A 12,828-nucleotide genomic window follows, 5' to 3' on the forward strand; every position below is an offset into this window, starting at 1 on the left:
GACTAAGGAACTCCCAAGATGCCACTGTTTGGCTCCAGTATTGCTTGCAATGTTTTCAGTGACAATTTTAAGTCACTTTGGATAAAGGTGCGTGCTAAATGCCATATATGTAAATGCAATAGAAGTATATTGTATTTAGTAAAAAGAAATGTTAAATGCTTGTTTCCCCTCACTGTAATTGGTCAGACCTTGTGCAGTGAGAGGCATGGACTTCTGATGATCCTCTGACTCTTCAGTAGAACTGATTGATGAGTAAACACAACCTCTTGCTTCTACTGGAGTTTGTGATGGAGCTGTGTGTGGTTCTGGTTCAAACACACCGTTATCTGCTGCAGGTTCCAGCACTGAGAGACACAAAAACAACAATAGCAACACCATCACCACCAATATGCTAACCAGTTTGTATCGTATCAGCTTTCAACTCTCCCTGTTCATATACACATTCAAATGCACACATTTAATTTTTAATAAGTACAGAGATAAGCAACATGTCTGTTGTAAGCAGATAAGAAACAACAGTTAGCACAGAATTGAGGTTCCAAAGTCCAACACCTAATGTGATATGGCTAGAGCAGTATAAAAGGAAGATCACAGCTCTGTACCTTGTTCTTCAGCTATTCCACTGCTGTGAGAACTCACGATCGTGCCAATAAATTCTTCCAATCCAGTCAACTATAATCTTTGTTTTCATTTATCATCTTACCTTATTTTTTCACAACAAGAAGGTGGTCAAACTAAATGTGTGTGTACACATTTAGTGGGTAAGCTTGGTCAAGGTGATTAAAAAAAAAAAATCTCAGCTGTGCTATCGATCGGCTAGGTGCCTACACAGACACGACTAGCTGTGTCTAAAGGGGAGGTGGTCGAACGGTTTTGTAATTGCAACTGTTATCATGTTCTCTGCTGGTTGGTCAAGGCGCTTGCATGAAATACGATCATGGCTAGTGGTGTGTGACTCTCCGTACACAAAACCCATCTCTGTCTGGTGAAGAGAAGCGGTCAGTGACTTTGCCCATTCTGCAGCCAGAGAAGGGTAGTAAAAGTGGCAGAAGATCACAATGTTTACTGAGATACTAACCTGGAATACAGGGGAAGAAATCATGCTTAGCTCCATATAGCTATAAATATATATGTATAGTTTGGTGTGGCCAACATCAGCTTCCATTCATGGAAAAGTTGCATAATGTCCCAATTTAACATCCATTCAATTCTTTGATTTTAAAATACAGCCCTTATAATGTGTAATGAAAAACAGGTCAAGAAAAATAGTGCAAATTATATAAACAATACAGAAATAAGAATTCAAGCTATAATTTAGCATGCATGTACAAATTGGTAAACACATGAACCTTAAATAAAAATACCTATCGGAGGTGGAAGCTGGTCTTCAGAAGCAGGATGAATGTGTGACTGCACTTCCATCCCTGATTCAGATAACGCCACCTTATGGTGTTGAGCTTTTACAGGAAGTTTGGAAGAGGAGCTGACACTGGGATGGTCCGGGACATCATCTAAAAGCAGATTAAAAGACTACATTTAAATAATAATGATATTAATAATACATTTTATTTGTAACTCACTTTACATTTGATATAAATCTCAAAGTGCCACAGGATAAAAGACATCACTACAAAAAAATAAATAAGCAATTTAAAGGATAGCAGCCATTACTACATTAACTAAAATTTCTCATAAGTTCTGCTAAAAAGAAAGGTTTTGAAAAGTCTATTAAAAAGTCCCAACTGTCCGTGGTCCCCTTAAATGGTCAGGGAGGGCATTCCAAAAGTGAGGGGCAGCAGAACAGAAGGCCTGATCACATGGTGCTTAGCTTGGTTCTTGGGGGGAGAAGGCGATTTGAATTTGTAGAGCGGAGGGATCAGAATGAGGTTTGTGTGGTGAGCTGGTGAGTGAGGAGGGAGACCTTGTATTCAAATGACTGTATTGGTGACTGATGAGGAGATGGAAATATTGTGACCAAAGAAGGTAATGCTGTTTATAGAAGATGACTAAATCTGATGCGGGGTGCCGACCGAGATTGTTTCAGTTTTGGCACTGCTCAACTGAAGAAAATTGTGTTTCATCCATATCTGTAACTCCTCCAGACAGGCAGTAAGTATTGTCACAGTAGATGATGAATATGATGATGATTAAGTTTTGGTTTTATTCATCTTGTGTATAGATTACATCCTAAACCATGTGAGTTCACACCTACAGTGCAAAAATGCTCTTATATTTTTGGGAATACTCTGTGATCCAAGTAGAGTGAACTGTGTACTAGGTATTGCTGTCACAGGCTGGTAAGCACCTCATGATGGTGCCATCAGATGTAACCCAGAACCTACCATGTTAAAGGGTTGAACCCAATTGTGAGACACTTATCCAATGCAGAACAATACTGTGGCGGAAAAGCTACAAAAAAATTAAAATAAGCAAAAAAGAGTTGAGAAAAAACTGTATTGATTACAGCCTGTAAATATACTCTGTGGCCCATCTGGTAGAATGGGTATTGTACAGCAGCATGGGCTTTTTTTTGCCCTTGATCTCTCTGTGAGACATGTGGTATGTTCTCTTTGTATCCATGTGTTTTTTTTTCTGAGTACTCCTGTTCCTGCTGGGTTTTCGAATACATCGTATAAAAACTCAGCTCAGCACCTGGCTGGGCTGGGCGGCTGCATGAACAACGATTGGCTGTTGTTCATAGGGTCAGGGACAAGCCGGATCATGGGTCCTCATAACTGGTGCAATTATGAGCCCTGCTGGCTGATTGACGGCGCCTGCACAAAGCTGAGGTATAATGCTGATCAGGGTGTGGCTCTCCGTGCACAGTGCTGATCGGTATACATGAACTCGACTCGTGCAGGTGAAAAATGCAGTCTGTATTGAGCACGTGTCAGAAATGGAGTGTGTCAGTTGAGAAGCGTCCTCAGTCAACGGCGGAGGGTTGAATCAGTGGAGGATGCAATCTGAGTAATCACGACTAGATTAGGGGAGAAAATTGGGGAGTGTTTTACAAATTCGTCCTATTGTTTTCACATTTATGGTGATCTCTGACTGTAAAAAAGAATATTTTAAAGGTGATTTAAAAAATAACTGACCAGCTGGAGTGCTGGAGCTTCCCAGAGGGCTGCGGGGATGTTGTGGGTGGGGAAGCTGCTCCTGGCTTGGCTTGTGATCTGGGTCGGTCGTGGCAGATGTGGAGCTGCTGTTAGCGGGGCTGTGTGAGGCTTTAAGACCTATGTGTAAGGGTACAGGGCTGTGTTTGGCTGCAGGGGTGTGAGCAAGTCCAGTGGGTTTTAGGTGGATTTGGGTAGGTTGGAATTTCAAAAGAGCTTCGGGGTGCTGCTCTTTCTGAAGGACTGCTGGCTTCTCTGCAGTGCTGGGGTCACCCTCGCCTGGTGTAAAATAGAAATGCAAACCCCAAAATTAAATGAGAGTAAGATCAGAGTTTGTTAGAGTTAACTTGGTAAACATGGTACAGGTGTACTAACCATGTTCTAGTTCAGCTTTATTTGCAGTGGACGATGGTTCATTGGTCTGTGGAATGCAAAATCATAGACATAAAGCTCAAAACACCAAAAAACAAATAAATACACTGATCAGCCATAACATCAAAACCACCTCCTTGTTTCTACACTCATTGTCCATTTTATCAGCTCCACTTACCATATAGAAGCACTCTGTAGTTCTACAATTACTGACTGTAGTCCATCTGTTTCTCTACATATTTTTTTAACCTGCTTTCACCCTGTTCTTCAATGGTCAGGAATGGTGGTGGATCATTCTCAGCACTGCAGTGACACTGACATGGTGGTGGTGTGTTAGTGTGTGTTGTGCTGGTATGAGTGGGTCCGACACACCAGCGCTGCTGGAGTTTTTAAATACCGTGTCCACTCACTGTTCACTCTATTAGACACTCCTACCTAGTTGGTCCACCTTGTAGATGTAAAGTCAGAGACGATCGCTCATCTATTGCTGCTGTTTGAGTTGGTCATCTTCTAGACCTTCATCCGTGGTCACAGGCCGCTGCCCATGGGGCGCTGTTGGCTGAATATTTTTTGTTGGTGGACTATTCTCAGTCCAGCAGTGACAGTGAGGTATTTAAAAACTCCAGCAGCGCTGCTGTGTCTGATCCACTCATACCAGCACAACACACACCAACACACCACCACCATGTCAGTGTCACTGCAGTGCTGAGAATGATCCACCACTCAAATAATACCTGCTCTGTGGTGGTCCTGGGAGAGTCCTGACCATTAAAGAACAGGTTAAAAAACTACAGTCTTGTACTTGGACTACAGTCAGTAATTGTAGAACTACAAAGTGCTTCTACATGGTAAGTGGAGCTGATAAAATGGACAGTGAGTGTAGAAACAAGGAGGTGGTTTTAATGTTATGGCTGATCGGTGTAAATAGCACATGGTGGGAGTAACTCACCTTCTCTTTCAACCTCTCCTGCTTGGCTTTAAGCTGAGCCAGAAAGTCATTACCCATCACCTGCACCCCTCGGATTTTGCCTTGATGAGGACCATCTCGCTTCTTACTCTCCTCAGCGTGAACTTTGGGCTCAGCGGTCACCGCTGTTTCTACATTTTCACATGGCTCCACCTTTTCAGGTACCTGAGCTCTGATAGGCTCAGGGGTAGGTTCAGGGGCAGGACTTTTAGCTGCAGGTTTTGTGAAGTCCGCAGCCTCAGATTCTATGATGACTGGTGACATTAACGGTGTAGGGCTGGTTGGGTTGGTGGTAGGTGTGCGAGGGCTGGTGGGTGGAGATTTGACAGAGGAACGTGATTTGATAAGGTTGAAGAAGCCGCTCATGCGAGATTCCCTCTTCCTTTCTCCTTCCATACTTAACACTTTCCCGGAGAAACGCCTAAAATAGAGTTGATTAGTATTTTAGTTTACACCCAAAACAAAATACATAAATAAATGATAGTTCTTGGTCTTACTTCGCTCCATACTTTGTGACTTTTTTATCAAAGAAATCGTCCAGGCCATCATCGAGTTTCCCCACAAACTCATTCTGCTCCACATCTTCTGTAGAAGCACTTCTGATTGGCTAAATGTAGAAGACAAACTTTTTATTTATTTCTTTATTTATTATTATTCACGACAGGAAGGGCAGGCAATTCTCACTGTCAGTCTTTAGACAAGTGCTGTCCTTTTTTTGCTTTTTTCCCAATTTTCCTCCCAATCTAGTTGCATTACACTTTCTCTCTACAGTTGCCCATGTGTGCAGTAGCCGACTGCATCTTTTCACCTGAACAAGACGAGTTTATATGGGGCTTAGTCTAACGCACGAAGAGTTAACCCCAACCTGGCCTATTCAGAACCCCCTTTCACAACCCCCCAGCTGGACTAGTCAAACCCCCCTTCCCCAAAACCCCAAATGGACTAGTCAAAACCTTCTTCCCTAACCTTTACCATAAGTAGTGAAAACCTACTTTACTAACCCTCACCTGGACTAGTCAAAACCCCCTTTACCAAAACCCCTTTCCCCAAACCCTCACCTGGACTAGTCAAAACCCCCTTCCCCAAAACCCCTTTCCCCAAACCCCCACCTGGACTAGTCAAAACCCCTTTTACCAAAACCCCTTTCCCCAAACCCTCACCTGGACTAGTCAAAACCCCCTTTACCAAAACCCCTTTCCCCAAACCCTCACCTGGACTAGTCAAAACCCCCTTCCCCAAAACCCCTTTCCCCAAACCCCCACCTGGACTAGCCAAAACCCCCTTTTACCCAAACCCCCACCTGGACTAGTCAAAACCCCCCTTCCCCAAAACCCCACCTGGACTAGTCAAAACCTTCTTCCATAACCTTTACCATAAGTAGTGAAAATCTACTTTACTAACCCTCACCTGGACTAACCAAAACCCCTTTCCCCAAAACCCCTTTCCCCAACCCCCCACCTGGACTAGCCAAAACCCCCTTCCCCAAACCCCCTTTCCCCAAACCCCCACCTGGACTAGTCAAAACCCCCTTTCCCAACTCCCCCCTGGACTAGTTAAAACCTGCTTCCCTAACCTTTACCATAAGTAGTGAAAACCTACTTCCTAACCCTCACCTGGACTAGTCAAAACACCCTTTCTCAACTCCCACCTGGACTAGTCAAAAGGTTGGAACTCTTACCGGTACTTTGCTTGGTTTGCTGAACTTCTTTCTGCGTGGTCTCAGTTTAGTGATGTGCTGTAGCTTGGGACTTTCTGTATCTGGCAGATCATTAAAACACGTGGTCTCTGGCCTGTTTGAGTCCACCTGTACAGGCTCCGGGGGTGGAGGCAGTGGTAGATCCTCCACATGGATCGGCACATGCTCCAGTGCCTTATCCAGATCAAACTCTAGCTCTGACGGACAAAAAGATTAAAGCTTGAACAGAATAACACTCACTTAAACCAACAGTAAAACCACAGATTTACACAATTAATTTGCAGCAGACACATTTGCAGCAGTTATGAGATTATCATATCAACATACTGTAACTAACATTGTCTATGGAACGTTTCCATAACCTTGTGAAATCATGCCACAATGAAATAGGGCTGTGCTGAGACCAAAGGATACAATGCATACTCTAAAGTGTTACTAACCTATTTATTATTGTTCGTTTTAATAATTTGGTTATGTAAAAGATTTAGTTGGGTTTTTTTTAACAAAAATCCCCCCCCCCCTTTTTCGCCCCCTTTGGCGCATCCAATTGTTCAATTTGCGTGCTTCCTCTCTGTCTATGCTGAACCCCGCCCTGACTGAGGAGATCGAAGCTAACCCATATCCCCTCCGAAACATGGGCAGCAGCCGGCTGCATTTTTGCCACCCGCACATTGATGAGTGTGGCGCCACCTAGCGTTGCATGCGGAGAGACACACCCTAAGGGCACTCTTCCTCATCTCTGTGCAGGCGCCTCTAATCAGCCGGCAGAGGTCGTAATCGCATTCTGACAGAGAGAGACCCACATCCGGTTCTTTGTCCCGCCCCCCAACTGAGCAACCGGCCAATCGTTGCTCATACAGCCACTCAGCCTCGAACCGGTAAGGCAGAGCTGGATTCGATACGACGTACTCAGAATCCAGCTCTGGTTGCAGAGTGTCTTTTTACCGCTGCGCCACCTGAGCGGCAGTAAGATTTAGTTTAATGAAAGGTGTTTAAAAAACATACCGAAGGCCACAGAGATGGGACGCACCATCCTGAACAAAATACTTTGCCTCTTGGATGTTGGAGTCAGCTTTAAATTCAAAGAGAAAACAAGGTTAGGTTACAGTGTGATTCACATCAGTTTTTTAAATACACAAGAACATACAATATCTAACAGTACAAGAAGGATTTTATTCAACTGTAAAGTCTATAATAAAGAGAGCAGATTAATTCTCACTGACTGCAGTGGCTGTTTGTATATCTTGACCATGTGCAACTGCTTTGCAGGTCCAGGAGCAGACAGCGTTAAGGGCCTTGCTTAAGGACCCAGCAGTGGCTGCATAGCAGAGCCTGGATTTAAACTGACAATCGGTTGAAAGCCCAAGGCTCTACCCACTAGGCTACCACTGTACCAAAAAAAAGAACATGGGTTCTTCTAAAACATGACAAAACCACCTGTTTCCAAAATATATATTACATGGCTAAAAGTATGTGGACACCACTTTTAATTATCGAGGTCAGATGTTTTAGCCACTGCAATCTAGAATTTGATTTTATTTATTTGTTATCTCAGGTTTAAAGGTATATGTTTAATATAGTGTTTAGTATAGAAATCTGTCTGTATGTGAGTTTGTATGTGTGTACCAGTAGGTCAGTTGGAGGTGGTGGTAGCTTCTCTGCCTCTAGTTGCCTTTCATCCACAACCTCCGTCTCCTCTGAATCATGATGTATCAGTGGCTGGCCACGCCTACTCAGGTGCTCCGCCTACATAAACGTCCATCAATTCACATAGTCTGTACATCCACGTTTGCACATTGATGTCCGGGTGCATGAATAAATACTGACCAAAGTGTGTTGAGAGCGAGACAGGGACGCCAAGATCTCATCGATGATGTGGTCAGACAGGAACGAGGCCATGCTGAGCTTTACTTCACTGACATGAAAAAACACAAAGATTATTACAACACGAGCTTTTACAGCAAGCATCAACAGCCCAAAGAAAGAGAGACAGACAAGTCAGACCTGATCTTGTTGATGATGTCGACGGCAGACTGCTCGAGCAGGGTGTTAATGACGAAGGTTTGAGGAACACTCATGCTCCCTTCACTCACCCGCATCAGAGCTGGTCTCAGGTTCGCTTTTTTCATCACGTGAGGACACACGTTCTCCGCGGTGTCAACCATGGACACCAACAAACTCTACACATTCACATACAGAGAGAGATTTATGAGTCTGCCAAAGGTTATGCATTAAAACACCCCTAGAAGTTTCCTACCCTATAATTAGGGCCCTACTAAATTCATAGGAGAAAGGGTGCCTAATTTCACAGACCTCATTTTTTTTTATAACACATTTCACATATTTTTAAAGAAAAGTGCCACATTTCATGGCAGTTAATAAATTACACTCATAAATTAAATGATAGAATAAATAAAAGCTACAATACACAGCACAGTCTACCTTAATAGTTAAACCTCAAACTTCTGTCGACGGTGCGAGTCTTCATGTTCTGTCTCAAATATGAAAATACTCGTCTGTGTTTTGACCACAGAATTGGTTGGGAGTTTTCATGTTTTTAGCTGCTTTTCACCTCGACATCTTGGACATTTTGACTTACCGATTGCTAACTGAACTGCCGTAGGATTGCTACTGTAACAGACTTTTCTGACAATGTTTGATGTGTATTTTTATGCATTGAGTGCATTCGTCCCTATGGGGATTCCATAGTCAATGGAAAAGTGTGCTTCTCTACACACATGATAATCTCTCTGTAGTCTGTGCTGCGCCTCAAAAGAACAAGCCAGTAAAGTATGATGCTCCTAATAGTTTGTCCATGTACATTTTATTTCTTTCATTACTAACTCAGCAAACTTTAAAGATGTTCGGTTACACTAGGATGCCTCGTAGTGCAAATTAACCAGTAAATGTGAGACTTTAATGCTACGCGAATAAAAAATGGTAAATCGCTAAATACAAATTTTGAATGTCGGCGCTCAGGTAGACACACCAGAGCTGACATCCCGAACTCGTCGATTCTGGGCGCCTACATGAACAATAATTGGCTGTTTTTCTAAGGGGGTGCCGGACCAGACCTTATAACTGATGCAATTACGACCTCTGCTGGTTGATTGATAGCGCCTGCACAGAGAGGAGGGATGATGTGATCAGGGTGTGTCTCTCCATACACAAAACTGATACGCATATTAACTCACCTCATGCACGTGAAAAGATGCAGTCAACTACTGCACACGTGTCAGAGGGGGCGTGTGTTAGTGTGTTAGGCTCCCCTCACTCAGAGTGGAGGTCAACATCAGTAAAGAGGCAGCGTAATGCAATCGGGTAATTGGACATGACTAGACTGGGAGGAAAACTGTGGAAAAATGCATATTACACGGGAAACGTCTCATTTTATGGTCAGTGATGTGATCTGACATTTGCTTTGTTCTGGATTTTACCCTCTTTATCTCCGGTCATTTCCAGTTCCTGATTGTGAATCCGCTGCTGCTTGCACAACCCCCGATCTAAACAAGGAGAGCAGGATCACCATGCACCCCCTTCGACATGTATCCAATTTGAAGCTGCATCTAATCACCTGCCAGTGTTGTATCACGTACAAAGAGCCACAGTAAGCTCATATGACTCCCTCTACTGGCGCCCGAACCAGTCTTGGAGATCGCATATTGTAGCGGCGGCAGGAAGAGACCCCGTCCGACCTTCCCTCCCTTAAACATGGCCTCTGTGTATGGACACCCAGCCAGGACAGTGGTCTTAGATAATCTGCAGTGGTGTGCTAGCTTGTTAGACTGCTGCACTACCCAAGCACCCAAACATTTGCCTTTATTAAAAAACAATAAAACAGAAAGGGGCAACATGTACTTTTTAAAATTTTTGTTCATGTATTTTCTCCCCTTTTTTCTCTTTTGCATCATGCTTCCTCTCCACTAATGCCGGCCCCGGCTCTGATTGAGGAGAACAAAGTTAACCCACACCTCCTCCAACACGTGGGCAGCAGCCGTATGCATTTTGTCATCTACACTCATCAAGATCAGCTGCGGATCAGCTCTGTGCACGGAGAGACACACCCTGATCAACGCACTCCTTCCCCGTCCCTGTGCAGGCGCCATCAACCAGCCAGCAGAGGTCGTAATTGCATCAGTTATGAGAGAGTCCCTATCAGGCTTAATACCCTACCCCTATACAGTGAGGGAAATAAGTATTTGATCCCCTGCTGATTTTGTAAGTTTACCCCCTTACAAAGACTTGAACAATAATTTTTATGGAAGGTTTATTTTAACAGAGAGAGACAGAATATCAACAAAAAATCCTGAAAAAAAACATTAAATAAAAGTTATAAATTAATTTGTATTTAATTAAGGGAAAGAAGTATTTTATCCCCTACCAACCAGCAAGAATTCTGACCCCCACAGACCGGTTATGTGCCCATGAGGCACACAAATTAGTCCTGTCCCTGTATAAAAGACACCTGTCACAGAATCAGTTTCTTCCATTCAAATCTCTCAACCACCATGGGCAAGACCAAAGAGCTATCAAAGGACGTCAGGGACAAGATTGTAGACCTGCACAAGGCTGGAATGGGCTACAAGACCATCAGCAAGACGCTTGGTGAGAAAGAGATCACTGTTGGTGCGATAATTCGAAAATGGAAGAAATACAAGATCACAGTCAATCGCCCTCACTCTGGAGCTCCATGCAAGATCTCACCTGGTGGGGTAAGAATGATTCTGAGAAAGGTGAGGTCAGTCCAGAATTACACGGGAGGAGCTTGTCAATGATCTCAAGGGAGCTGGGAGCACAGTCACCAAGAAAACCATTAGTAACACACTTCGCCGTAATGGATTGAGATCCTGCAGTGCCCGCAAAGTCCCTCTGCTCAAGAACGCTCATGTACAGGTTCATCTGAAGTTTGCCAATGAACACCTGAATGATTCAGAGAAAGCTTGGGAGAATGTGATATGGTCAGATGAGATCAAAATTGAGCTCTTTGGCATCAACTCCACTCGCCGTGTTTGGAGGCAAAGAAATGCCCAGTGGGGATGGTGTTCTTGGGGTCATATCCAGCATTTCTCTGCTCCCAGCTCCCTTGAGATCATTGACAAGCTCCTCCCGTGTAATTCTGGACTGACCTCACCTTTCTCAGAATCATTCTTACCCCACCAGGTGAGATCTTGCATGGAGCTCCAGAGTGAGGGTGATTGACTGTGATCTTGTATTTCTTCCATTTTCGAATTATCGCACCAACAGTGGTCTCTTTCTCACCAAGCTTCTTGCTGATGGTCTTGTAGCCCATTCCAGCCTTGTGCAGGTCTACAATCTTGTCCCTGACGTCCTTTGATAGCTCTTTGGTCTTGCCCATGGTGGTCGAGAGATTTGAACGGAAGAAACTGATTCTGTAACAGGAGTCTTTTATACAGGGACAGGACTAATTTGTGTGCCTCATGGGCACATAACCGGTCTGTGGGGGTCAGAATTCTTGCTGGTTGGTAGGGGATCAAATACTTATTTCCCTTAATTAAATACAAATTAATTTATAACTTTTATTTAATGTTTTTTTTCAGGATTTTTTGTTGATATTCTGTCTCTCTCTGTTAAAATAAACCTTCCATAAACATTTTAGACTGTTCGAGTCTTTGTAAGGGGGTAAACTTACAAAATCAGCAGGGGATCAAATACTTATTTCCCTCACTGTATGAACAACAGGCCAAACATTGTTCATGTGGTTGCTCAGCCCAGCCGGCAGGCAGAGCTGAGACTCGATACGATGTATTCGAGATCCCATCTCTGGTTCCAGCGTGTGTTATTACCGCTGTGCCACCTGAGCGGCCCCGGCAACATGTACTTAAAGCCTGTTTCCTTGGAATATTGGATTGATTAGATGTGTGTGTGTGCACTCACCTGTAGCTGTTGGTCTATTACACTGCTGACCTCTCCTGCCATCGACAGCAGTTTCTCCTGGATTGGTGCCACCCATGGGCTCTTAGAGGCCTCACTTCCACCCCCAGCTGCCTCTCCACCCCCATGCTTCGATGATCGCAGATGGTACATACTGGCCAAAAGCTAAAGAATACAATTCCATTTTAATTCCACTTTAGCAATGCAAATGTTCCCTACAGAGCTGGACAAACACTTGAGTTCTAATAACCAGTGGAAAAAAAATAATTCTCACTCTTTTTGAGTTACGGGCGTCCTGGACGAGTCTCTCAGCCACTTTCATATCTTCCTGAACCCTTTCTCTCTCACTAAAGCGCAAAGAGTTGAGGTGGTCCTGCACTTTCACACACAGCCTGTCAATCATCTGTAAACACACACACGGAAACACACAGAGCACTTACACACAGTTTGGTAAGTGTATTGTTAAGAAATCATTCTTTGGTCAGTTATTACTGTTTTAGTTTAGGTAGAGATTCACTGATATGTACTAGTTGTGCCATGGAGTGTTGCTGTTCCCTGGGCTATGCCTAAAAGATGATGTTAGAGAATCGTGTATACATAATGCAGTGCTGACACTGTTTGTTAACATAATTTTTATTTTTAATTTTATTTATACATTTAATTTTACAATTGTATTTTTCTCCCTTTTTCTCTCTACAGTATTTAGCGTAGCCAATTAGTCTTCTGCCGCTGGAGACCCTGATTGTGTCCGAGGAGGGTACTTTTTTATTTTTAATGCATTTTTCTCC

The 12,828-nt window shown here is 43.6% G+C and overlaps 1 protein-coding gene across 1 annotated transcript in view; it reads right to left on the reverse strand.

The window, feature by feature from the left end:
* The window catches only part of LOC134302084 (F-actin-uncapping protein LRRC16A), a 76,843-nt gene that overhangs the window by 7,455 nt on the left and 56,560 nt on the right, over window positions 1-12,828 (reverse strand). Inside the window, exons 25-37 of the mRNA XM_062987155.1 lie at window positions 12,315-12,443; window positions 12,044-12,205; window positions 8,153-8,328; window positions 7,976-8,063; window positions 7,775-7,894; window positions 7,154-7,220; window positions 6,137-6,345; window positions 4,950-5,059; window positions 4,435-4,873; window positions 3,489-3,534; window positions 3,096-3,392; window positions 1,365-1,511; window positions 189-344 (exon numbers count right to left, since the gene is read on the reverse strand). Coding sequence (XP_062843225.1) covers window positions 189-344; window positions 1,365-1,511; window positions 3,096-3,392; window positions 3,489-3,534; window positions 4,435-4,873; window positions 4,950-5,059; window positions 6,137-6,345; window positions 7,154-7,220; window positions 7,775-7,894; window positions 7,976-8,063; window positions 8,153-8,328; window positions 12,044-12,205; window positions 12,315-12,443 — 2,146 coding nt within the window. The remainder of the gene's footprint in view (window positions 1-188; window positions 345-1,364; window positions 1,512-3,095; window positions 3,393-3,488; window positions 3,535-4,434; window positions 4,874-4,949; window positions 5,060-6,136; window positions 6,346-7,153; window positions 7,221-7,774; window positions 7,895-7,975; window positions 8,064-8,152; window positions 8,329-12,043; window positions 12,206-12,314; window positions 12,444-12,828) is intronic.

This window comes from Trichomycterus rosablanca, chromosome 1 (assembly GCF_030014385.1).
Source record: "Trichomycterus rosablanca isolate fTriRos1 chromosome 1, fTriRos1.hap1, whole genome shotgun sequence".
In the NCBI taxonomy this organism is placed as follows: domain Eukaryota; kingdom Metazoa; phylum Chordata; class Actinopteri; order Siluriformes; family Trichomycteridae; genus Trichomycterus; species Trichomycterus rosablanca.